This window comes from Mustelus asterias, chromosome 14, assembly GCF_964213995.1.
Source record: "Mustelus asterias chromosome 14, sMusAst1.hap1.1, whole genome shotgun sequence".
NCBI classification, from domain to species: domain Eukaryota; kingdom Metazoa; phylum Chordata; class Chondrichthyes; order Carcharhiniformes; family Triakidae; genus Mustelus; species Mustelus asterias.
The window spans coordinates 27266178-27293737 of record NC_135814.1 but is presented as its reverse complement, the minus strand read 5'-3'; the positions used below and the strand labels follow the sequence as shown (position 1 = coordinate 27293737).

At 43.0% G+C, this 27560-nt stretch overlaps 1 protein-coding gene across 1 annotated transcript in view; it reads right to left on the bottom strand.

The window, feature by feature from the left end:
* LOC144504127 (low-density lipoprotein receptor-related protein 1-like) overlaps nt 1-27560 on the bottom strand; it is a 1391705-nt gene that overhangs the window by 1353293 nt on the left and 10852 nt on the right. The window contains exons 2-3 of the mRNA XM_078229303.1: nt 26772-26856; nt 20657-20779 (exon numbers count right to left, since the gene is read on the bottom strand). Of these exons, the coding sequence (XP_078085429.1) occupies nt 20657-20779; nt 26772-26856 (208 nt within the window). The remainder of the gene's footprint in view (nt 1-20656; nt 20780-26771; nt 26857-27560) is intronic.

Sequence of the window (27560 nt, the reverse complement as noted above, 5' to 3'; positions counted from 1 at the left end):
AAAAACCCGCGGATGGGGGTGCGCTGCCAGTGGGACTGGAGAATCCCACCAGCGTGAACGACCAGAGAATTCCAGTGATTATATTTTGTTTCCTAACGCTGTTGTGATTTGCCTGTGTTAATTTATTACACTAAAGCTGCTATATAAACATAAATTGTTGTTGGAATACTTACAGTTACGTTGCTACTTTAAATTCCTTGTAGATCTGAGTGCACAATGTGTTATTGATTTCAGATTAATGGGTAATTATGTAGACCTGTGAAATACCAAGGCACTAACACCATTCACTTTAACCCTTAACGAACTATTGTTCCTCTATGATGAATTGTTGGTGAGATATGGTCAAGTTGCGTCCAAAAGCTTTTTAATTATAGCCACGCCATTGGAAGGAAGCATGATTTAAGAGGACAAGGCCACACGGTTGAGAAGTTAAAAACCAGTGGGAAAATATATCACACGGTGGGCTGAATTTTCCCTAAAAATGAAATAGGGCGAAATCTTACCAAAACATGGCAGAGTGTTGGTTCCAGCACAAAAAATGGAGTGACTGCACAGTGTATTTCTGATCTGAATCTCACAGCTCGTATTAATTTTTATTCCCACGGGTTTTATGCTGCTCCAGCGACGCATTTCCTGATTCACCCACTGCATAGCAACTTAACTGCTGCAAGCACTGGGGAGCTCCATAAAAACAGTACCCCAGCACTTATTCCACAATGAATGCAGGAGATTTCTGATACGAAGCCGGTACCGCTCTTCAAGGAGGGTCTCACCAGACTGCTCGATGGAATGGTGCAGGCGGAAAGCCCTGTACTTATGCGCCAGAAGATGGCAGTCCAGCAGGGTGACCACTTCTGCCTGGGATGTAGTGGCAGCCCTGGTCAGTGCATGCGCACTACAGATGGGGATGGGGCAGCAGTGTTGGAAGATTAATGATCTTCTTTGCTCAGCCAGGGTATGTGAACCACCCCAGGCTCCCACTGGACCTCCTCGCACACCAAACCTTTTCTCTCACTCAGTCACCTTAGCCTTTGTCAATATCAGCACCAGGTACCCCCCTACCCTCCCACAATCACCATGTTCCACCAAGAGCTGCTATACTCCATACACTCCAGCTATCATCCAAGCCCCAGGTGGCACAGTGGTTCGCATTGCTGCCTCACAGCACTAGGGACCCGGGTTCGATTCCCAACTTGGGTCCCTGTCTGTGCAGAGTCTGCACGTTCTCCCGGTGTCTGTGTAGGCTTCCTCCAGGTGCTTGGGTTTCCTACCACAGTCTGAAAGACGTGCTGATTAGGTCAGTGGCCATGCTAAATTCTCCTTCAGTGTACCTGAACAGGCGCCAGAGTGTGGTCACTTGGGGATTTCGACAGTAACATCATTGCAGTGTTAATGTAAGCCTCCTAGTGTTACTAATAAATAAACCTTTTAAACCCACGCCAGACACACCTCATCACTATCTTAAATGTCAACAGTCCCACCTATACTTTCCCCATCTGTGTCATGGCAGAGCAAGCTAGAGCACAATAGGCATCAGCAGGCACTGCCCGCTGGGGTCATGCCCGAGTTGCGAACCCTCATGTCTTTCAAGGAGCGAGGCCACGAGCTGGCTGGGGATGAGGAAGAGCGTGCCGGCGCTGCTAGCAAACTGGGGACAAACATGAGAATCCTCAACACAAATGTTATCATTCCTCAAGCCTCAAGTGAGTAAGCAATGTTCTCTCAGTGTCCCAAGTAATGCACTGTTCCCATGTCCCTTCTCTTGCAGCCTTCACTGACCCCCACCGTGGAAAATACATCACAGCTGTCACCCACACCCAGTACCAGTGCAGAATTTACACCTCGGTGGGTCCAATAAGTAGGCAGACTTCTATAGGGGGAGAGGGGGAGGCAGGGTGATACCTGCGATGACTTTGGGGGGAGGGGGGTACAGAGAGAGGAAGGGAGGGAGGGTGATGCTGGTGATGAATATTGGTTGGGGGAGGAGTGAGGGAAAGAGGGAGAGAGGGAAGCAGATGATTGTTGGTGACACCCTCACTTCTCAACTTCTCACCATTTGAGAAACATTCTACCTTTTTTCCACCAAAGTGAATAACTTCATTCTTATTCACAATATATTCCATCTACCGTGTACTAGCCCATTCATTTAGTATTATGGAAACAGAATTGGCTACAGAGCTACAGCTCATATGGAGAATGAACACCTAAAATGTCTTACTAATAATTTACAGTTATCTCTATTTTCATTTGTTTCCCTTCATATTGGCATGGCCCAATTTTACTTTGTTATTCCAAATGCCTTAGTTTCTAGTTTAAGTTGAATTTATTTGAGCACCTTCTATTTTTTGTTTTATGAGTATTGGTCTCTCTCAAACACTTTGCTTTTTGTTGAATAGGAATTCTATTTTCCTATTGAATGGACATTTCTTCACATCTATTCTATCCCTTCATTACTTTTTGTCTCCGGTCTGTTTCGTTGCTTGGTTTTGCCTGCTCCCACACCTTTACCGCTGCCCAACTCACCTGCTGGTACGTTTTCGCATCCCATTCAATTCATTCTGGTTTTTAAATTATTTTAATTGCTTTTTTTCTTTTTTCTAATGATGCAGCCCATCGGTTTGACACACACAACTGTCAGGAGATGTTACCCAGCGCTCAGGAAATAATGGAACCTCTTCAAGAGCGAAGGCAGCCATGGAGATCTCATCTTGCAATGTGTCTAATATGCTCAGCTTGAATGTTACAGTATGTTTCATATTGGAACTGAGCCATCATTTACCACAGCTTCTGTGAGAAAATGTGGAGCAGAAATAGCACACAAACTATATTTTTGCCAGTCACAAGGAGGCTTTGCGTAATCCACTTAATGGCAATACGGACAAAGCATGATTTGGATGTTGCACCAATTTAAATGGGAAGAAAAATGCTTCTAGGATCTTAAAGTTTATGGCTAATGCGACAGAAATTGTCTGGAATGTGCTCAAACATAATTAGTCACAGTTGAGAAAGAGGAAACCTATTAATATATTATCTGTTTATCAAATCCCAGACATGGCATTAAGTAGCTTGTCTTTTCCAATTCTCTACACCTATTTTTTAAAAAGGCAACTACTACTGCTAAAAGTCAGCAATTCTGTAGAGCAGGTGAGTGGAATGGTGTATCCAAAGCAGTTTCTGACATCAATTTAGGATACAAAAACAGAAAATGTTGGAAAATCCCAGCAGGCCTGACAGCATCTGTGGAGAGAACGGCTCTGATGACAGGTCATCCAGACTCGAAACGTAGGCTCCATACTCTCTCCACAAATGCATTTTCTGTTTTTGTTTCAGATTCCAGCATCCACAGTATTTGGCCTTTGTCAATACAAGATAGCCTGCCAACAGGAGGTGCAATTCAATCAGCAGGAAATGGAGAATTGTATTGCTTTATCCTGTGGTGGAACCCTCCATGCAGCAGCTCAGGTGAAGACTAATAACATCAATCCTACATATCGGTTGGCTAAAATGTTTAGCTCCGCTAGGATTTCAGTTTGACTGGATCCTTTTCGTAAAAAAAACAGCAAATGTCTGTCATTCATGAAAGACATGTCCATGATTTGTTATATGTGTTACAATATGGATAACCTTTTATTGTTAGACTAATTTCATGTACAAATTGAAAATCCATGACTTAAGTATGGTGATGCCAGCTATTCGATGCATTTTTAACAGTTGACATTTTTATTAAGCTCCAGCTGTTCTAATCATAAATGATTCATAAAGAGGGGCAGTGTTTTTCTTACACTGCAATAAACTATTCATGGAAGATTGTGTATATGATCCATTTATTTGAGTCTGACAAATTGGCATAGAGGTATCTGCACCTTATTTTAACACTGAGAAAAGACAAGATTCTTGTCTGATGCTCGAATAAAAGTTGATATAGTAATTACTTTTTGGAAATCTTTGATTGCAATATTTGATTCGATCTAGGCCATTCCATTTATTGTGTGACCCAAAAAGGAAAACAACAGAACAAGCACACAAATTTTACTTTTACTTGTAAAATTTTGGGGCTGCACGGTGGCATAGTGGTTTGCGATGCTGCTTCACAGCGCCAGGGATCCGGGTTCGATTCCCGGCTTAGGTCACTGCCTGTGTGAAGTTTGCACATTCTCCCCGTGTCTGCGTGGGTTTCCTCTGGGTGCTCTGGTTTCCTCCCACTTCCAAAGACGTGTGGGTTAGGTTGATTGGCCGTACTAAATTTCCCCTCAGTGTCAGGGAGATTAGCGGGATAAATATGTGGGGTTTCAGGGATAGGGCCTGGGTGGGATTGTGGTCGGTGCAGACTCGATGGGCCGAATGGCCTCTTTCTGCACTGTAGGGATTCTATGAAGTCTTGTTGAATTGCAGAAAAATGAATCATTATAAACTTCTAGACATTGCGTTGCTCAAAACGATTACCTTTTTTCAAAAAATTAATCTTTTAGAAATATGGGGTGGAATTTTTCCGTCTCGCCTGCCCTGGGAATTGGAGCAGGCAGGTCAAAAAATTTGGCGGACCATGTAGAGGTCCATCAACTTTGGGTGGGAATTTCTGGTCTTAGGGTGCACGCAGCTGGAAAATCCCAACCTGTCAGTTTGGGATAAATATTACAGAACACGATGTCGATAGCTTTGTCACAAATTTATCATTCCCTCTGTGAACATTATTCTTCTCCGATTCCATTCTCCTTCTCAAGGCACATTTGAAATATTAATACAAAAGGTATTTGCAGTGAATGCTGAAAGTCCAGAATCTGAACAGAAAACGATGGAAATACTCTGCCACTCAGGGAGCATCCTGGTCAAAGAACCATACGTGAATATTTCAGGTCAATTACCCTTTGTCAGGGTGATCCTTTGTTTTTCTCCCCACAGACCCTGCCTGACTACAGAAAATGTTTCCAGCGTTTCCTGTTTTTATTTTGAGCAGAATTTAAGAGGTGGCAGGAATTCATGGAAACTTCAGCGGGGAACGCAACCTGGGGAATGCAACCTTGCCAACGTCGGCTACCCGGCAGCGGTTTAATGCTCCAAAGCACACAAATCAGCTGCAGGGAGGACTTCGCCGCTCACATGTGGGGAATTGGCACCTCAGATAATTGCCAGCCAATCTCATTGGATGGTGGCTGTGTAGCCCCACCGGGAACGATGGCCACTTTTGGGACAGTAAGAAGTTTAACAACACCAGGTTAAAGTCCAACCTGGTGTTGTTAAACTTCTTACTGTGTTTACCCCAGTCCAACGCCGGCATCTCCACATCACTTTTGGGACTGCAGGCAATTTCACGATTCTAAGTGGCAGAATCAGGATGGAGGTAGGTGCGGGGGCCACATCACAGCACGGTTTGGAGGAAAGACCCCAGGGATCGGAGGAGAGGTGAGAATGAGGCCTTAATGGAGAGGCCAAGGAGGGAGCACTCAGGTGGGGGACAGACATTAGCAGAGAGGGAGCGCACACAAAGGGATGCAGTTAGTGATGAAAGGCCCCCTTCCTTTCCTGAACGAAGACAAGCAACCTATCCTGCCAGGCCTTGCCCTATCCCTGACCCCCTCTTGCAGGACTCAAAATTGAGGCTGGACAGAAAGCGACCACTTAAGGGCCTCAATTGAGGGGAGGGTGGATGAGGCACCCTCAGCCTCTTCTGCCTCCCGTAAAATTGTGAACAGGTTAGGGACAGGTAGGCAGCCGAGGGAATTTTACAGGAACCTGCAAACCCTCTGACGGGTGCCTATCAAATTCTGCCCTTTAGTTCTTAAATATTCTCATGATATGTGAAGACCCATTAACTCTGATGTATGTTTGGAAGAAATTAAGTGCTTTATGTGCATTTTTAATTTAGGAATATGCGGAGTGTCTATAGTTAATCTTCATACAGGGTGTAGTCTAAATTCAGTGAAACAATCAGCATGCATAATCCTGTCAGGATATGCAACACTTAAAAAGCACACCAGTTGGGATTTGGAGAACTCAACACCTCTCGTTTGTAGCAGACAGTTGAGGCTTTGCAATTCAAATGAAGGAATTATCATTCTAATAATCCCAATCTCCCAACATACAACCGTGTATGTACAACAAATCTCACAACATCAAGTACAAGCCAAAAGCAATTCCACCAACTCAATCTGTCTGTGACTGATCATGACCTTCATTGTATTTTCCAGGACAAATAGAAAGAGCTTTTCTAAACAATACCCAAAACAAACCAAGGCCCTAACTCCGAACCAAAAGTGAACAATGATAAACAAACTATGAACTCCCAAAACACAATGAGAATTTTCAATGGATCAACATTTCTTTCATATTATAATTTATTTATGTGTTCTCAATATACATTATAAACACGTGCATAAAATTAAAAAAATAATAATCGGGGAGATAATCAAGCAGAATTTAGAGATTATTTAAGTTAGTTGTGCTTCATTTTTGCCATTTCCGATACCAACCAGCTCCCCAAATGTGTTGCAGTATTGCAAAATATTCTCCATTCTTGTTTCTTTCTTTATAGACTATAATTGTTCATTGTATTTGCAGTTAACTGTTGTAATATGCTTTTAAGTGATAGCAACATGCCATTGTAGTAATAAGGGAACTTGGCAAATCCAGAGTTAATGGAACTGGAGAACGATACCACTCATGATATGATGAAGAGAGTCACATGATAGTCAACTATGCATTAGATTCTGGAACACGGCAGCATGGGGACAGTACCCATAAATGGCACTAGCTTGGATATCAAAGAATGAGGTCATCCAGCCCATCAAATCTGCACCGACTCTTGACAGAGCATCATGCCCAAGCCCTATCCCTGTAACCCCATATATTTACCCCACTAATCCCCTAAACTACACATATTTGGAAAAGAGGCAATTTAGCTGGGCCAATCCACCTAACCTGTACATCTTTTTATAGAATTATGGCACAAAGTTACAATAAATGGTTTATGTTCAACCATACAAACATTCCAGACCTCCTTGAGGGACACCAAATGGACCTTTACAACATTAATCTTTATATATGCTATTCTGTAATCCAATTACAGTCTGCCACTATTTTGCTATTTTCTGGTTGAAAAACACACATCAAGTAGTTAACCTCCTTGATGTCAAGAGGCACTTATTTTCATGTCTAAATTTGCTCAACCTTTAACTGGTGCTATAACACTGAAAGAATATTCACATAACTCACTGACCTTCAGAGAATAGACAAGTCTGAAAATACAAGCTTCTTTTTAGCTCTTACAAAATAAATAAGTGAAAATGCCAGAAGCTAGTAGAAGGTATTTTGAGGATGTACTCACATTTACTGAGATGAGCAGTCCAGATACCGAGTAAGTCATATTGTGTGTTGTTGGTGACTCGTTTATTGCATTTGTCCTCAGGCACTCGAATTACATATTTACAATTGTGTTCCTTTTCACCTCTCACAGTGCGTGATTACCATTAATATTAGTTTTAACCTCTGAATACAGAGTGCAGGGAAACTGCTGTTCCCTTGGGTTATATGTTTTTATTTACTAATCTCAATAAAAAAAAATCATTACAGCAGTAAAGCATTACTGGTGTTACAATTTGTGATCTCCTGCAACATTTTAAACTTCTGTTCACAACAAGAACCAGTTTCCATTCCCATATAAAATCAATTGTAATTGAAATTTGCAGCCGCATGGGTGTTGTGAATGGGATGACGTTCCCTGAAAAATTAGCTATCTCTTTGTTAACTGAGTTATGTAACAGAGTCGATATTGCTGCCTTGTTTGCTCCTCTGTTCACACCACAATGTAATAAACATCAGACTCTTGGACCAGTATGTTCAGACTAAAATGAATAACACATTTATTTGCAAACAAAATTGCATAACTATAGAACTGGGTATAATAATAGAGTTGAAGCACACAATCCTTAAAAGGCCAAATAACTTTTCTTTAAGAGAGGCTCTGACCGAAATTATATGTGAGCAATGGGCCTGCATAACCCCTTTTAGATATATGGAGAAAAGCAAAAGAAGCAACTGAGGACTCCTCTCTGCTGGCCGACTCGTCTGTGTACTGGTTTATGTTGAGGTAAGCTTAATTGAACATCAAACAAATAATACTAAATAGTCAAGCTAATTAAGTATATAATCCTTTCTAATACTTAAACAGATAAGGGGTGAACAGCAGTTTTTTGCCATCTGATGGCTCATTTAGGACTTGCATCTGATTGCAACAGCAAACAGAGTCTTTGAACTGTTTTTCATGCTGGAGACCAAATCAGGAATTGGGATTAATCTCACCATTTCAATCCTGCTGTCACAATTCTGCTGACGTTTCAAGAATGCTGGCAGACAGGATCTTCCCGGAGTCCAGGCCCTATGTGGTCTGGAGGCAGGCAAGTGCAGAGTTGGGTGGGTGGTGGGGGTGGGGGGTGCAATTTTAAAAAACATTCCTGTGAGACGTAGCCTCCTGCTTCTGGAGCAATCAACCACTGTATACAGGTAACTTTTCCCCCCTGCCCTTTCCTCTGTACCACCTAATTTATGAACAGAATTCAAGGCCTATTATAACAGTTGGAAATAATTGAATATTTCATACAAAACCAGGTGCAAAAATAGACTCTCCAAAAGGAGCTTTATAAACAATAGACTTGTTGAAGGGTGAGGAAGTTGCATTTCAGGCAAGAGCCCATTAAGCTTTCCAAGTCAACAAACAGACTTCAGAACTGCTATCTCAATAGATTCAGTAAGAGTTTTAATAACACCAGGTTAAAGTCCAACAGGTTTAGTTAATAAACCTGTTGGACTTTAACCTGGTTACCAAATAAACCTGTTGGACTTTAACCTGGTGTTGTTAAAACTCTTACTGTGTTTACCCCAGTCCAACGCCGGCATCTTCACATCATCTCAATAGATGCCCAGACTTCATACAAAAAAAGCAATAGGAAATGATGAAACTACTCGGATACCATACTCGGCTGTTATTTCAATAGTGACTCATGTAATCTACCTTCTTGTCCATTATATTACATTTTTTCAACTCATCTGAAGACTTTTATACATTTAGATGGTTGTTCTTTTACTTGACAGCTTGCCAATTGGTAGAAGTAATGATTTGGCAAACACGTTGGCTGAGATTTTCTGATTCTGCCTTCATAGAAATCATAGAAACCCTACAGTGCAGAAAGAGGCCATTCGGCCCATCGAGTCTGCACCAACCACAATCCCACCCAGGCCTTACCCCCATATCCCTACATATTTTATCCACTAATCCCTCTAACCTACGCATCTCAGGAAACTAAGGGTCAATTTTATCATGGCCTATCAACCTAACCCGCACATCTTTGGACTGTGGGAGGAAACCGGAGCACCCGGAGGAAACCCACGCAGACACGAGGAGAATGTGCAAACTCCACACAGACAGTGACCCGAGCCAGGAATCGAACCCAGGTCCCTGGAGCTGTGAAGCAGCAGTGCTAACCACTGTGCTACCGTGTCGTCTTGGCAGGTTCTGATTCTGCCATGGGATGTGATGACTCAGCCAAAGGTCCATTGACTTTCAGTAGGACCAGATGATCCCAGTAGTGGGCAGGGCCAGAAAGTCCTGTCCTTTGGTCTGAATATCACATCCAGTTTGTGCATGAAGTCAGCGGGCCTGGAAGCAAATGTAGGGGGGATTTTCCCCAATCCTGCCCACCATGGGAATTGGAGCGGGTGGTGGTGGTGGCGGGGTGGGGGGAGGTGGGAGGGTGCACCCTCATGTAAAGATTCATTGACCTCGGGCGGAATTTTCCATTTTTGGGGCAAGTGCCAGAAAGTCCCGCCCGTAGAATCAACTCAAAGAACAAACAAAGAACAAAGAACAATACAGCACAGGAACAGGCTCTTAGGCCCTCCAAGCCCGCGCCGCACCCCGGTCCAGGATTGAATCCTGAATCCAGGATCCCCGCCCAATTTTCCAGCCTATCTACATACTAATATCCTATCCCCGTGCTGTCCCTCACAGCTATGATGCTTTGTTCATCACAACCTATTAACTCACCCCTACCCCCCCATTCCAGACCATGTGATCTCCAGGGAGAGGCGAAAACCCAGAGTGAAAACCCCAGGGCCAATATGGGGAAAACAAAATCTGGGAAATTCCTCTCCGACCCCCTGAGGCGATCGAAACGAGTCCAGGAGATCACACTGGCCCTGATCGGAAAATGCTTCCCAACCCTATTCATTTCCACTTCCACGAACACCATATGAATTCCCTGCCCCCGAGACAGGTTCCCAACTATCCGCAGTCTCGCTCTGTACTGGCACCAGCAAGATGATCATAGAATGAAGCCTTGAAACGAGAAACAAAGAACAATTAGCCCGCGCCGCTCCCTGGTCCAAACTAGACCACTCTTTTGTATCCCTCCATTCCCACTCCGTTCATATAGCTGTCGAGATAAGTCTTAAACGTTCCCAGTGTGTCCACCTCCACCACCTTGCCCGGCAACCCATTCCAGGCCCCCACGACCCTCTGTGTAAAATATGTCCTTCTGATATCTGTGTTAAACCTCCCCCCCTTCACCTTGAACCTATGACCCCTCGTGAACGTCACCACCGACCTGGGGAAAAGCTTCCCACCGTTCACCCTATCTATGCCTTTCATAATTTTATACACCTCTATTAAGTCTCCCCTCATCCTCCGTCTTTCCAAGGAGAACAACCCCAGTTTCCCCAATCTCTCCTCATAACCAAGCCCCTCCATACCAGGCAACATCCTGGTAAACCTCCTCTGTACTCTCTCCAAAGCCTCCACGTCCTTCTGGTAGTGTGGCGACCAGAACTGGACGCAGTATTCCAAATGCGGCCGAACCAACGTTCTATACATCTGCAACATCAGACCCCAACTTTTATACTCTATGCCCCGTCCTATAAAGGCAAGCATGCCATATGCCTTCTTCACCACCTTCTCCACCTGTAACGTCACCTTCAAAGATCTGTGGACTTGCACACCCAGGTCCCTCTGCGTCTCTACACCCTTTATGGTTCTTCCATTTATCGTGTAGCTCCTCCCTACATTATTCCCACCAAAATGCATCACTTCGCATTTATCAGGATTGAACTCCATCTGCCATTTCTTTGCCCAAATTTCCAGCCTATCTATATCCTTCTGTAGCCTCTGACAATGTTCCTCACTATCTGCAAGTCCTGCCAGTTTTGTGTCGTCCGCAAACTTACTGATCACCCCAGTTACTCCTTCTTCCAGATCATTTATATAAATCACAAAAAGCAGAGGTCCCAATACAGAGCCCTGCGGTACACCACTAGTCACAGGCCTCCAGCCGGAAAAAGACCCTTCCACTACCACCCTCTGTCTTCTATGTCCAAGCCAGTTCTCCACCCATCTAGCCACCTCCCCCTTTATCCCATGAGATCCAACCTTTTTCACTAGCCTACCATGAGGGACTTTGTCAAACGCTTTACTAAAGTCCATATAGACAACATCCACGGCCCTTCCTTCGTCAACCATTTTGGTCACTTCTTCAAAAAACACCACCAGGTTAGTGAGGCATGACCTCCCTCTCACAAAACCATGCTGACTATCGTTAATGAGTTTATTCCTTTCTAAATGCGCATACATCCTATCTCTAAGAATCTTCTCCAACAACTTCCCCACCACGGACGTCAAGCTCACTGGCCTATAATTACCCAGGTTATCCTTCCTACCCTTCTTAAATAACGGGACCACATTGGCTATCCTCCAATCCTCTGGGACCTCACCTGCGTCCAGTGACGAGACAAAGATTTGCGTCAGAGGCCCAACGATTTCACCTCTCGTCTCCCTGAGCAGCCTTGGATAGATTCCATCAGGCCCTGGGGATTTGTCAGTCTTTATATTCTCTAACAAACCTAACACTTCCTCCTTTGTAATGGAGATTTTCTCCAACGGTTCAACACTCCCCTCAGAGACACTCTCAGTCAACACATCCCTCTCCTTTGTGAATACCGACGCAAAGTATTCATTTAGGATCTCCCCTATTTCTTTGGGCTCCAAGCATAAGTCCCCACTATTGTCCCTGAGAGGTCCGATTTTTTCGGGTGAGAACACATTCTCGATGCAATTTCACACTGAGTGGCCAATTAAGGCTCTACCAACATGAAACATCTTCCAGTTGACTTGATAGTATCAGGAGGGTTGGGAATGATTTGGGCACAGGATTCAATGGGAACACAATGGAGGGTTTAGAAACCCTGCAGGTAGCAACCTGAGGGTTGTAAGGGGTTGCGGAGGAGGTAAGGTACGTTTTCTGGAAGAGAGAGAGGAAACATTGTTTGCCTCAGCATCTGGAGGGCACAGAAGTGGGAGTGAAAGTCGGGTGTGCAGTCTACCTTCCCGTTTTTTCCAATGACTGTCTTGTAGTTCTGGTGGAGGAGGCCAGTGCCAGGCAGGACGTTTTGATGCCCAGATAAGGCAAGAAGAAGCCTCGACATGTCATCAAGAAAGGCAGGACAGATATTGCCACTCAAGTCAGCGGGTACAATGTGGTGCACCACAGGTGGCTTCAGTGCCGCAAAAGGTTCAACAATCTCCTGTGATCAGCTAGGGTGAGCATAGAGATGGCATGGAACTCTGTGGAGAGGTGTAGTTGGAGAGCTGTTCCTCTGAATGTGTCAACTGGCATTGATAAAAAGGTATTGACAAAGTGGACTTGGAGCAGATGCTTCCTCTTGTGGGGAAATCTAGAACAAGAAGTCATAGTTTTAGGATAAGGGGTAGAAGATTTAAAGCAGAGATGAGAAGAAACTACTTCTCTGAAAGGGTCATGAATCTGTGGAATTTGCTACACCAGAGTGCTCTGGATGCGGGGATATTGAGTAAATTTGAGCAGATGGATAGATTTTTAAATCAGTGCGTGGTTTAAAGGTTATGGAGAATGGGCAGGAAAATGGAGTTGAGGCTGAGACAAGATCAGCCAGGATTGTATTGAATGACAGAGTAGACGCGATGGGCTGGATTGTTTACTCCTGCTCCGAAGTTCTTATATTCTAATTCACAAATAAAGCTGGAACTCTTCTCAAAAACAAACAAGTTGCATCTTCCTCAAAGTGGGTAAAGTAAAGACGCATAAAGATATATTTTAATCTTAATAAACACGAAAGCTTACAATGGCCAGAACAGAGGCAGAATAAGTAGGAAAAGGACAAATAATGAAAAATCAACATTTTGATTTCACATAGATTGGATGAATCAGATTCGCAAAGGTAGCCTGGAAGATGAGTTCATAGAGTATGTTCAAGACAATTTCTTTGAGTGGTACATTCTAGTGTCAACCAGAGAGCAGGCTCTTTTAGTCCAGGTAATGTGCAATGAAACAAGATTAATTAATGGCCTTGGGGCAAATTTTCCTGTTCTGCCTGCCACAAGAATTGGAGTGGGCTCGGGGTGGACCATGGAAAGGTCCATTGACCGAGGAAGGGATTTTCCAGTTTTGGGGTGAGCGCATATTAAAGGAGCTTCTATGCAACAGTAATCATAACATGATAGAATTTCATATTCAGTCTGAGGGAGAGAAACGTTAGTATAAGATAAGCATTTAAACTTAAATAAAGGAAATTGTAAAGGTATGAAGAATGTTGTCATTACGTAGCCTCCCTTTGAGTAACACGGGCAGCACGGTGGCACAGTGATTAGCACTGCTGCCTCACAGTGCCAGGGAACCGGGTTCGAATCCTGGCTTGGGTCACTGTCTATGTGGAGTCAGCACATTCTCCCCATGTCTGCGTGGGTTTCCTCCAGGTGCTCTAGTTTCCTCCCACAGTCCGAAAGACACGCTGGTTAGCTGCATTTTCTCAGTACTCAGCAAAAATATATTCCAGTGAAAAAGAAGGAATGTAAGAAAAGGGATAACCAGCCATGGATAACTAAGGAAATGAAGGAGAGTATCAAATTAAAAATCAATGCATACAGAGTGGCCAAAATTAGTGGGGAACTAGAAGATTGGGAAGGCTTTAAAAAACAACAAAGAACTACTAAGAAAGCAATAAAGAAAGGAAAGATAGATTATGAAAGTAAACTAGCACAAAATATAAAAACTGATGGTAAAAGTTTTTACAAATATATAAAATGGAAAAGAGTGGCTAAAGTAAATGTTGGTCCCTTAGAAGATGAGAAGGGGGATTTAATAATAGGAAACGAGTAAATGGCCGAGGCCTTAAACAAGTATTTTGTGTCGGTCTTCACAGTGGAGGACACAAATAGCATACCAATAATTGACGGTCATGGGACTGTAGAGGGTGAGGATCTTAAAACGATCACTATTACTAAAGAGGTAGTGCTGGGTAGGCTAATGGGACTAAAGGTAGACAAGTCCCCTGGACTGGATGGAATGCATCCCAGGGTACTAAAAGAAATGGCAGAAGTAATAGCAAATGCATTAGTTGTAATTTATCAAAATTCACTGGACTCTGGGGAGGTGCCAGCTGATTGGAAAACAGCTAATGTAACGCCACTGTTTAAAAAAGGAGGTAGAAAAAAGGCAGGTAACTACAGGCCGGTCAGCTTAACATCCGTAGTTGGGAAAATGCTGGAATCTATCATTAAGGAGGAAATAGCAGGACACCCGGAAAAGAATGGTTCAATCAAGCAGACACAGCATGGATTCATGAAGGGAAAGTCATGTTTGACTAATTTACTGGAATTGTTTGAGGATATAATGAGTGCGGTTGACAGAGGGGAATCGGTGGATATGGTGTATTTAGATTTCCAGAAGGCATTCGATAAGGTGCCTCACTAAAGGTTACTGCATAAGATAAAGGTACATGGAGTTGGGGGTAAAGTGTTAGCGTGGATTGAGGATTGGCTATCTAACAGAAAGCAGAGAGTCGGAATAAATGGGTGCTTTTCCAGTTGGCAATCAGTGACTAGTGGCATGCCGCAGGATCGGTGCTGGGGCCTCAACTATTTACCATATACATAGACGATCTGGAGGAGGGGACCGAGTGTAGGGTAACAAAGTTTGCGGATGACACAAAGATGAGTGGGAAAGCAAATTGCGTGGAGGACACAGAGAGTCTGCAGAGAGATTTGGATAGGCTAAGTGAGTGGGCAAGGATCCGGCAGATGGAGTATAACGTTGGTAAGTGTGAAGTTATCCACTTTGGAAGGAATAATATTAAAATGGACTATTATTTAAACGGTGAAAAATTACAACATGCTACTGTGCAGAGGGACCTGGGGGTCCTTGTGCATGAATCACAAAAACTCAGTTTGCAGGTGCAGCAGGAAATCAAGAAGGCAAATGGAATGTTGGCCTTTATCGCGAGAGGGATGGAGTATAAAAGCAGGGAGGCCATGCTGCAACTGTATAGGGTACTGGTGAGGCCGCACCTAGAGTACTGTGTACAATTTTGGTCCCCTTATTTAAGAAAGGATATATTAGCTTTGGAGGGGGTACAGAGAAGGTTCACCAGGTTGATTCCGGAGATGAGGGGGTTAGCTTATGAGGAGAGATTGAGTAGACTGGGCCTGTACTCATTGGAGTTTAGAAGGTTGAGGGGAGATCTTATAGAGACATATAAGATAATGACGGGGCTAGACAGGGTAGAAACATCGAGATTGTTTCCACTTACAATGGAAACAAGAACTAGGGGGCATAGCCTCAAAATACGGGGGAGTCAATTTAGAACAGAGTTGAGAAGGAACTTCTTCTCCCAGAGGGTAGTGAATCTTTGGAATTCTCTGCCCAATGAAGCAGTAGAGGCTACCTCATTAAATGTGTTTAAGTCACAGATAGATAGATTTTTAACCATTAAGGGAATTAAGGGTTATGGGGAGCGTGCGGGTAAGTGGAACTGAACCCACTATCAGATCAGCCATGATCTTATTGAATGGCAGAGCAGGCTTGAGGGGCTAGATGGCGTACTCCTGCTCCTATTTCTTATGTTCTTATGTTCTTATTGGCCATGCTAAATTCTCCCTCATTGTACCCGAACAGGCGCTGGAGTGTGGCGACTTGGGGATTTTAAATGTAACTTCATTGCATTGTGAATGTAAGCCTACTTGTGACACTAATAAATAAACTTTAAACTTTAATAGAGTTGGCTAAAGTAATCAAGATAAATAAGCTAAAAGCTATGACAGTAGAGAAGCAACGGCAGACATTTAAGGAGATAATTCATAACTCTCGGCAAAGCTGTATTCCATTAAAAAAGCAAGACCCTTTGAAAAGGATGTACCATCCATGACTAACTAAGGAAGTCAGAAATAACATCACACTGAAAGAAAAAGTGTACAAAACTACAAGGATTAATGGTAAATCAGGAGATTTTAGAAACTAGCAAATAATAATGACAGAGGATTTAGAGAATGACAGAAAGATGGCTATTAGTGTTTAGAACAAGGGGAGGTAACCTTGTCAAAAGATACAAGATCCTGAGTGGACTTGACAAGATGGATGCTAAGAGGATGTATCTCCCCGTTGGGAACTCTAGAATGAGGGGACACAGTTGAAGAATTGGGGGTTTCCCATTTAAGACTGAGTTGGGGAGACATGTTCTCAAAGGCTAGTTCATCTGTGGAATTACTTTGTTTGGTCGGGATATTAAGGGCAAGGGTCAAAGGCAGGTAAATGAGCTGAGGCACACATCAGCCGTAATCCCATTAAATGGCAGAACAATCTGGAAGGACTGAATGGTCTACTCCTCTTTCTATTTCCTTTCGTGCACAAAATCGAGAAAATGTATTTTGAATTTAATATATTCAAAATTATTGTCCAAGCACATGGGAAATTCCCTTATAAGATGGTGCCATATAAAATTGAAACACTTGGAAAATGATTAAATGTCCAGTTATCACATTGGTTTATTGTCTTAATATAATGCTTCTCAAAAAAAAATCAAGTGCGTATTGCCGCTTTTTTAAAAGGTTCTCCTGGGCCAATGTTGCTGTGCTTCCTTCTGATCCTGATTGACATAAAAATATGGAAGGCAGCATCCCCCGGGGATTCCATTGGACCGGACTAGTTTCTAAGAAGACAGGATACAACCCCTTTTTATAGCACCAGCTGCCTTATTCTGTCTGCTAAGTTTCCATCCAGTCTTTGAGGGTGGGTGAGGTCAGGGTGGGTGAGGTCGGGGTGGGGCGGGCTGGTTAGTCAGACCGAGTCGGGTCAAAGATAGTTGATTTGACTCTGGGGGAATCAGTTGTACAGTCAACCAGATGTTAGACCAGGTCGCAATCTGTCTAATATTTCCTGGGGAACTATGCAGGTAAGTACTGTGGATCAGTCCAGAGTCGTCAGAAACGAAGACATTTGCAGAAGATCCCAGGGAGCAGAGGAAGTTTAAACTTCCTGGGCAATTCCTACATGGGTCCATTTGTCAGGACTTCTGAAGAGTCCTGATTGAAATCTTCAGTCATATGTCTGGTGTCTGATAATCCAGAGACCAGAAGGTTTGGCCCAAGATCGGAATAATGATTGTCACTACCACTGCTGAGAATCTCCCAAAAGCTTTAGCTGAATGCAGATTACACAGAAGTATTCTGCTAACACAGAGTTTATATGTATTACACAGAAATGCTATCTTGTTACTGGATGTATACTTCATCCTGCAATGGTTTCATTGACTATTAATGAGTGCCAGCAGACTGTAAAAGTAAGGCACTGTGTCCTGGGTATAAAGGTTTTGCATGCACTCACTCATGACCTTTTTGTCCCAATCGGGAGAGATTTAAATGCCATGCAAACGTTACTTACCACTGCTGCAACACCCCCTCCACCCACCCCCAAATTACCTTCCAACCCCCACATAATCAATATTTTAAAAAAACATAGCTAACTAAATGCAGAAATTACTATTGTATTAAACCGATTATTTCATGAATCTTTCACTGGTTGAGATCAATTGATTGATTAGGCAAGGCATCACCATAAAATTACCTAGATATTTAACGTAAAAGATGAAGTATTATTCAAAATTATTTCTTCAATTTAAGCGAGGGAATTGGGACCAAAGGCCATTGATGAGAATTAGTGACAATTAAATTAAAAATATATTGAAGAATTTAATTACTCAAAAGAGCAAATGATTGGCTGTAACACCGAGAAGAGAAATAGGGACAAAAATATTGCAGCTGTTCAAAGTATTATTTCGGGGTGTGACTGGACAGTTAGAAAGATGAGACATAATGGCCTGAATTTATCATGCCAAATAATTCTATTTTGCAAACTTTTGAGAAATAATGGGGAGCACAGTGGCGCAATGGTTCGCACTGCTGCCACACAGCAGCAGGGACCTGGGTTCAATTCCAGCCTTGGACGACTGTCTGTGTGGAGTTTGCACATTCTCCATGTGTCTGCTTGGGTTTCTTCCAGGTGCTCCGCTTTCCTCCCACAGTCCAAAAATATGTACGTTAGGTGGATTGGCGATGGAAAATTGCCCCTTAGTGTCCCAGAATGTGCAGATTGGGTGGATTGGCCATGCTACCTTGCCCCTTAGTGTCCCAAGATGTGTAGGTGAGATGAATTGACCATGGGGAATGTGTGGGGTTACACGGATGGGGTGGGCCTGGGTAAGATGCTCTGTTAGAGAGTTGGTGCAGACTCAGTGGACTAGATGGCCTCAGTTGAACTGTAGGGATTCTATGATATCTATATGCTGCTATCACCCTTTGTTAATATGCAGGTTTTCAATATTAAGCTCACACTTCAAAAGAAGCATGTTATCATCTATTTATTAATGCTGTAAAGTTGCATTATATATTAAAATTAATCTTTTAGTCTTGGCAGAATTTGAGTTTAGGTGGGCTGGGAATCTAGATATTCTTTTCAATGTCATGTGAGAGTCATACTTGCTTCTGTAATGTTGTACAATGCACTGAATCAGTAGCTGTATTCCCTCTAAACCTTGAGAAAACTAGAGTAGCAAAGATTTCCTCCAACACTTGACTGCCTGTCAAAGGTTTTAGAATGAGAAGGAACATTATTTCCGTTGCAATACTATTTCTTTTGCTGTGCTGGTAAATCATAGTGCAGATACACAAACACTAACCTGAGAAGCAAATGTATTTGATCTTAGTGTGGGACTGACAGATTACAAACAATATAAAAATAAGAAGCATTTGTTAATGTTGAGAAAGATCTCCCAGCTGTCTGTTGAGGTTTGCTGTGCGGAGTTCATGATGAAACTGTGAAAACATTATTTTCAATAGTCCAGTTGATATAATTTTTGAAATGATAGAAATGAATTAACAAGGACAGATTAGGAGAAAAGTTTGATTAGGTGGGGGGGTGTATAGACATCAAAAACAATTCATTGACCGGAATTCTCTGACTTCGCCTGCAACTGGGATTCTCCAGTCCAGCGACAGTGAACAGAGGCTTGGCTGAGTGCCAAAATCTCCATTTCTGCTGATAAGAGTTGCCGTAGCATGCGAGACTGGAGAATTCCAGCCATTGTTTTTCAATTTCACAGGTCTGTGTATGTAATGCTTTACTGTATTGTGAAAAACAATACCCACATTACTCCTTCCTTTTCTACCATTCCCTGAAGATGGCATCTCAAGGCAAAGCATGGTCCCAAAGATGCCAGCTGTTATCCATTATTCTGTCCAAATGAGCATTCTTAATGTGGTTGCTTACATTGTTCTTGGTCAGATACCAAACTATGGGAGATGTCACAGATTATCCCAATTCCACAAGTATTTTTTTTTTTACTCCTTTCTTAAAGTTATAAAGCCAATGCTCAGAATGGACCAGGCAAACCCAAATCCATTCTTTGCTTGCTGCAAAAACAAAATTGAAAATCCTATTGAATCCAATTCAAGTTCTCAACAAGGAAAACAAACAGAATCCAAGCTTGGGCTTGATCAGATGCTTGATCTTGGCCAAAAGGCTGAGAAGCAGCAGGAGTCACTGGATTATGATAAGGCGAGGATATCCTGGCTGATATTTTCCCTTCCCATCTAAAGATCACCAAACACAAGAAAAGGGTGTCTATGAAACTTCATTCCATAGTGAAAACACATTCACCTGATGAGTCAATGAGGAAGAGAGGAAGTAATTTAATAATGGATGACTAGATTTGTGCCTCCTCAATTTAGTTACTTCTGCAAAACAGCTAAATTTCCACCTGCAAACAGATTGATTCATTTGATGTGTCTGAAACAGCTCATTAAAGCATTTGCACCCAGTTCATTTAACGACAGCTCTTTCCATCTTCCAAAAAAATACTTTGTGCAGACTGCAATTTGTTATTTTAAAACTTTCAACTGTCAACTTTGATTCAACCAGCTTTAGATCTAAGTTTGATAGTTTTAGGCCAATTCCATTGGAGTCTGACTCAACCATCACTATTGTTCCCGCATTCTGAGTGACATCCACTAAATTCTAATTGTACTAATCTTATTAAAGACACAAAGAAGATTTTTTTTAAAATTAAATATTCAGTAGCCACATGTTGAATTAAATATACGTCTTAAAGAAAAACATACATTATAAAATTCCAACCACGCCAGAACAAATTAACTAATGACAATCAAGAGAAAGGAAGCTTGGAGTGCAGGTTTAAACATCCGATATAAGGTCAAGTTAATTCTATACTGGGCCACAGAAAATGTTAGCAAGTTTTTTAAAGCAATCTTAAAGCCTGCAGGCAGTGTTATCAGGATTGAAGATGGACTTACACTGATCAATGGACTCGTCTGAATCATCAGAACAATCTGGTTCACCATCGCAAAGCCAGTTCAATGAGATGCAGGTCATCTGGTCGTGGCAGCGAAATTCAGCTGGCCCACATGTTTTATGCTCTACAAATCAAAGCAAAAAAGGACTATTAATAACAGCAGTAATCCAAATGTGTAGTTCAGGGGCTCAGTGAAATACCTATCTTCATTCATCCCAGCTTTCAAGACTGTTGTTTTTGAAAACATATTTACACAGGGTCAGATTATCCAATTAGGTGACCTCAAAAAGTATGGGTTCAGCCAAGATGGTTATTTGAAAATCTGTTCTGCAGCTTTGGCAAAATACAAACTGTGTTTTCAGCTTTTGACAATCTAGCAGTTGAATGCATACGAAGTATACTATGTCAGTCAACTAACTGCATTTGCTGCTGACCATAATCAGTCTTATTACTTTCACATTTTAACAGACAGACAAAGAGCAAATTATAAAGTAATTGGCAAGTACGAAGGCTGTACATCAAAATCACCTAAAAGCTTTCTGGGAGAGCCAGAATATTCAAATTTACGGTTAAGGTTGGAGAATACATCATGAGAGCACAATTTTGTGGTTTCAGCTCCAATGTTACGGCCTTTATCATATCCATGGCTGAGGGAGGGTTTTTGCACTCTGTGCACAGAGTGCTGCCTGAGGTGAGAAAACCAGAATGCAGCTCTCCAGCTGCACAGACGGGTTTTCTCTCCAGGTAATCCAGCTCTCTGTGCACAAAAAGTTTGTAGGCATGGTCCACACCGACAAGTTGGTGGGACAGGGCCTGATAGAGTCGGCAATACCAGCCCTTACAGAGATCGGGATGCCCTTTTTAAAGGGAGCTCCAACCTATGCTTAACAAATGCATTCCCCCCCACCGCCGACCCCGGACAGAAATGGGGAACTCCTCACTCACACACATACCAGTGTACCTCCCCATCCCCCATCTTTCATGGATAAGGGGAACACCCCTCCCACAAGCATTTGGGAAACCCCCCTGCACAATTATGGGGAACCCGCACCCTCATAAGCACCAGGATGAGCCCTCCACTGAATCTCTACAGAGGGCCAACCCCAGCACTGCCCCCTGGCACTGCCTTTGGCACCCTGGTGGTGCCAATCCCTCGGCACGTATCTCTCTCTCTCTCTCTCCCCCCCCGCCCCCCCATCCCACTCAAACCCCGGGGGCAATGCTTACCTATGTGCCCTGGTGTGTTCTCTTTGGCTGCTTCACATTTTTGATAAGTAGTTGCAAGCCTTGCCGACATGATGATGAGGGTGGGGGATTGAAAAGTTGGGGGATGATATGACAGGGAAACCTGCTAATCATATTAACATTTATTTAAAATGCATCAAAAGGGTGGGAGCCTTATTTAACCAGCGAGGGGCGGGGAAAATCAGAAAACGAGATCCCACCGGCAAGGATACAAATTTATACCATATTTGTATAGAGACTTTTAATTTGCATAAAAGGAGAGCAACTCTGCAATTGAAGCAAAGTTTTGGTGACCAGCTCGACTCTGAGAGATTCTCCCAGGTGTAACCTGTCAAGGGGTGAATAATTAGACAAAAGAACTGGAAGCAATAATGAGCAATTTAATACATCGCTAGAGTGTACGTGGTGACACTGTTGACCTGAACTGAGGAGGACAGCACATTGAACTCCACCAGGTGCAGGATGTAAAAACTCTCTGTTATTATGTTTGTGTGGAAAATATACCCAATTTTCAAAAAGTACTCGTACAAAACTATTTAAACAGCAAGGACAATGTAAAACAATTAAATGAATAATGATTTTGTAAAGTAATTTCACTCACTTAATAGTTCTATTCTCTTACCCAGTTTACAATCGTATCAAGTTTGGCAAAAAGCCAACAATGGAATGAAAATTGGATTGTAATTTCAATGGTGAAGGGATAGTCACATAACAATGGATTACTGAAAATGTACTTATGTGATTTGCTTCATTGCGGTCTGCACATTACAATGCAGCTAACAAATGCTTCAAAATAGAAGGTCCTTGTTTATGGAAGGGACTTTTAAATTTTGGTTAATTAGCAATAATGCAACAATTATTCATTTTTCCAAAAGTTCAACATTTAATGCCTCCCTTTTGGTTAGAGATGCCAGATTAACTGTGTCCTCTCGTTTAGAGAATGCTCAAAATGTTTTTGATAATTCAGATTGACATGCCAAGTAATTTTTCAATTTTGTCCAATGCGCAATCATCTCAATTTTTTAATAGACATGGGCACATCCTTCAAATGTTCAACGCAGAGAGAGAGATTATCAGCCCCAGTGGATTCAATCATTTCAGCTGCAGTTTACTTTGGAAAATGTTGAAATTTATTGCCCATTCCAACAAGCTCTTCAAATTGATCCACAGCCAAGGATTCTGGTGCTGAAACAGTTTCCATTCATCTGGGCCAAATCCTGGTGATCTGGAATAGCTTTTGCTGTTATCCATCCATGCGCTGCCCTCCATGTTTTACCGCCATACACATGGTATTCAAAATTATCACCTATTTGAACAATCCAGCTTCTTTTATGCCCCTGTTTAGCGAAAAATACATTGATCTCAGCTTTAATATTATTTATTTAACTAACATCTGTTGTATTATATCATACATGCCTGCACGCCATTGTAATGTAAAAGTGTCTGGCAGAGCAAGGGTTAACGTGTGTCTGGAGAATACCACGGCTCATGGCGATGTGTATAGAGTCACATGGTATTAGACTCAGAGAGAACACTCTGGAAGCAGCCTGCACGGAGAAGCACCATAATTGGTGATATCTGGGATCTGTAAATAGTTAAAGATTAACAATAAATTGTTGGGTGCGATCTTACTGACTTGTCACATTGGTCATCAGTGGGTGAGCCAGTAAAATCATGAAAAGCCAAGGTGAAAAACTGATTTCACGCGAGATTTCTCTCCTCCCGAGATGATACCAGCCCTGAATTGCCGGGACATAATCGTCCAGGCTCACTTGCCTGAATGGCCACGTCGGTGTTGGTCCTCATTGTTGAAGATCATGTATGATGGGTATGGTATGGTATAGTCCCCAGCAATGGGGACCAGATGTGCTGGCCTTGCTGGTGGGACTACAGGCTATTGAGGCCACCTGGGTGGCTGGGGCAGGGGGGGGGAGGGGGGGGAAGTGCCTTTTGGGCAGTGCCAGCCTGACACTGCCAGTCTAGGACCCTGGAAATGTCAGCCAGGCACACTTGCATTGTCCACCGGGCACCCTGGAACTGCCAGACTGGCAACCTGGCAGTACCCCCAGGGCACAAGGCAGTGCCAAGGGTTGGGGCCCAACGGGAGGCAGCGTGTGGGGAGCCATACACTCTGCATCAGGGGTCGCCGGGGGTAGAGGAGAAAGGGTGGTGATGTCCATAGGAGGGACAATCTCCCAAATCGCTATGCACTATTGTACATAATGCATTTGGAAATCAGGCGCAAACGCAATGGTGCATTCTAGCAGCCATCAGCCGGTTTTCCGGCATGAGTAGACTCTGTCCACCCCCCCTACCGGTGAGAGGTTAATGTCTGAGAGCATGCCCAAAAAATGCGTGAAATTCTCTCCCGTTTTCACGCTCATTCGGTACTGAGAATTCTCTTGGTAAGATCGCCCCCTTTGTGTTTAAACATCCAAGTCTCATAATTGAAACACCACAGCTGAACCCATATGGTGTTCAGCGGTGATATCATAATATAATAGCATATGCTGCTTTTTATGGGAGAATTCCTTACTTCCACTGTCCTTTGTGTGAAAATTTTGTCAGGCCTTTAAAGGTGGGTGAAGCTTCCTGATGAGCGCTGTCAGAATTGCTTTTGCATGCACCTGTAAGTCATGCCTTCTCATTAAACGCTCACCTTATCGGAATTGTCCTTTTTGGGGCGTATAGTTAAATGCTAATCATGCCTGAGACTGGGTGGTGGCAGTGCAGTTGTGTGGAGGATGGCCAAGGAAGGGAGGAAGATTTAAAGGGGAAGGGTGGAGCAGTGGCTGAATGAAAGTGGAAGGAATATGGCAGGCTGTCCAGTTGCCCTTTACGTATGGCTGCCAGATCTTTGACCCTATGGAGGCGATGGTGGGAATGACAACTTCCTGCCTGCATAAGAATCAGTGAGCTCCTCATTGATGCATTAGTAATGAGCTGAACAGCACAAGATCGCACATGGCTAGCCAACCCTTGTCCTCAGTGGAAATCAGTCCAACTTCTATGCCTGCCATCAATCACACTCCAAAATAGAAGAATCTGGCCAACTAACCTGCAGTGCCCAAAACAAAGTACTCAAATGTGATCTAACAGTTGGCAACACGTGTTCTCCGGGCTAGATTAGCCATGTTGTGTTGGGGAATATGAAAATCGCCTTCACATTAGACAACCCCATATACTGTTGAGAGCTACAATGGTGATAAAGTAAAGGTTTCTTCCTTATTTTTATTTTGAAAAGTATTGTTTCTTACACGCTATACAGACAAAACATACCGTTCATAGAGAAGGAAACGAGAGAGTGCAGAATGTAGTGTTACAGTCATAGCTAGGTGTGGAGAAAGATCAACTTAATGCAAGGTAAGTCCATTCAAAAGTCTGATAGCAACAGGGAAGAAGCTGTTCTTGAATGGGTTGGTACATGACTTCAGACTTTTGTATCTTTTTCCCGATGGAAGAAAGTGGAAGAGAGAATGTCCAGGATGCATGGGTTCCTTAATTATGCTGGCTGCTCTGCCAAGGCAACGGGAAGTGTAGACAGAGTCAATGGATGGGAGGCTGGTTTGCGTGATGGATTGGGCTACATTCACGACCTTTTGTAGTTCTTTGCAGTCTTGGGCAGAGCAGGAGCCATACCAAGCTGAGATACAACCAGAAAGAATGCTTTCTATGGTGCATATGTAAAAGTTGATGAGACTTGTAGCTGACATGCCAAATTTCCTTCATCTTCTGAGAAAGTAGAGGCATTGGTGGGCTTTCTTAACTATAGCGTTGGTATGGGGGAACCAGGACAGGTTGTTGGCGATCTGGACACCCAACAACTTAAAAGCTCTCGACCCTTTCTGCTTTGTCCCCGTTGAGGTAGACAGGGGCATGTTCTCATTTACGCTTCCTGAATTCGATGACAATCTCCTTTGCTTTGTTGACATTGAGGGAGAGCTTATTGTTGCCGCACCAGTTCACCAGATTCTCTATCTCATTCCTGTACTCTATCTCATCATTGTTTGAGATCCGACCCACTACGGTAGTGCCGTCAGCAAACTTGAAAATTGAATTGGAGGGGAATTTTGCCACACAGTCATAGGTGTATAAGGAGTATAGTAGGGGGCTGAAAACACAGCCTTGTGGGGCATCGGTGTTGAGGATGATTGTGGAGGAGGCGTTGTTGCCTATCCTTACTGATTGTGGTCTGTGAGTTAGGAAGTTCAGGGTCCAATCGCAGACGGAGGTGCCGAGGCCCAGGCCACAGAGCTTGGAGATGAGTTTCATGGGAATAATAGTGGTGAAGGCTGTGCTGTAGTCAATAAAGAAGAGTCTGACATAGGTGCCCTTGTTATCTAGGTGTTCCAGGGTTGAGTGCAGGGCCAGGGAGATGGCGTCTGCTGTTGTTTATCTCCTGTAATTGCTCTGTTAATAAGTGTTGTATCATCCAAGCAGGGCTGTCAACTCTATATACATCGCTTGCATTTGCTGCAAATGAACATGTTGAAGCATTTGGATTCTCGTTTTTGCCAACAATTAAACAATTCGTTTTGTTCACAGCCTTCTAAGTTAAAACACAAAATGATTGAACATTCGGCTTGTGCTTTTTCCTTTTTATGTCCATTGTGGATCTTATTTTAAAGGACAAGGTCCCAGCAGGAGTTACTCTTGGAAAAAAAAGGCAGTGCTCCACACAGTTTTAAATTTCAAGTGGAAAATTACCTTCTGATGAGAACCGGGTAGATGATGTACGGCCGATATTCTTCCGAAAGATTCTACTCGCTTTTCGTTTTTGAAGTATAAGCAGCCAATTTATTTAGAATGTCAACTGAGCAGGCACTCTCAAAACCAACTCAGCAAGGCAACATGACATTCGCTTCACTCACCTTTTCCATTCCAAGCTTTTCGCATTGTGATGCCATTCATCCATAATTTTTTATCTTTACTTTTGACTGTGCAACATTTCCACGGCTGTGATAAATCAAACCATTTAGCGATTTCAGTCTGGAAAACCTTCGGGCCCATTCAGCATTGCAATTATTTTCACCTTATCAGCATGACGAATAGCCATCTACTATAGAGGTGGCTTCCCATTATTTATAGAGACAGAGGCCTCGGATTTAAAATATAGAGGTCAAGCAACCTGACCCCAAACTGACCCGATTTCTGTCCCATTTATGTTTTTACAAATAAAAACCATCGCCGAGGCTCCCACTAAAGGCAGGTAGGAGCCTAATTAAGATTCAACGTAGCTTAAATGTAGGTCAAGGGGAAGACCTGCACTTCTCCCACTCCTTATGTGCCCGTCGGAGGCAGGAGTGCTCCGCCAAGCCTCACATGAAAACCTTTGGATACCTCTCCCCACCCAGCCCTGGTTATAGCTGGAACTTTTGTCTCCCCCATCCAAGACATGATTAGGAACTTCCCTCTCCCCCTACTGATTGCTGTGTATCATTTGGCACTCTTGTCCAGAAACCTGGCTAATGCTTGAGCAATAACATTTGATGAGGTGAAAATGACAGAGTCATTGTTAATGAGCAATTTCTGCACCTTAACAAAAATGCTTGTAAAAAGAATTTAACAGGCTAATTAAAAAGGGTTGAATACTTCAACTTTACTGAGGCAGAACACTTAAAATGAGCAAATCCAGACTTTAGCAATTTATTTTAACATCT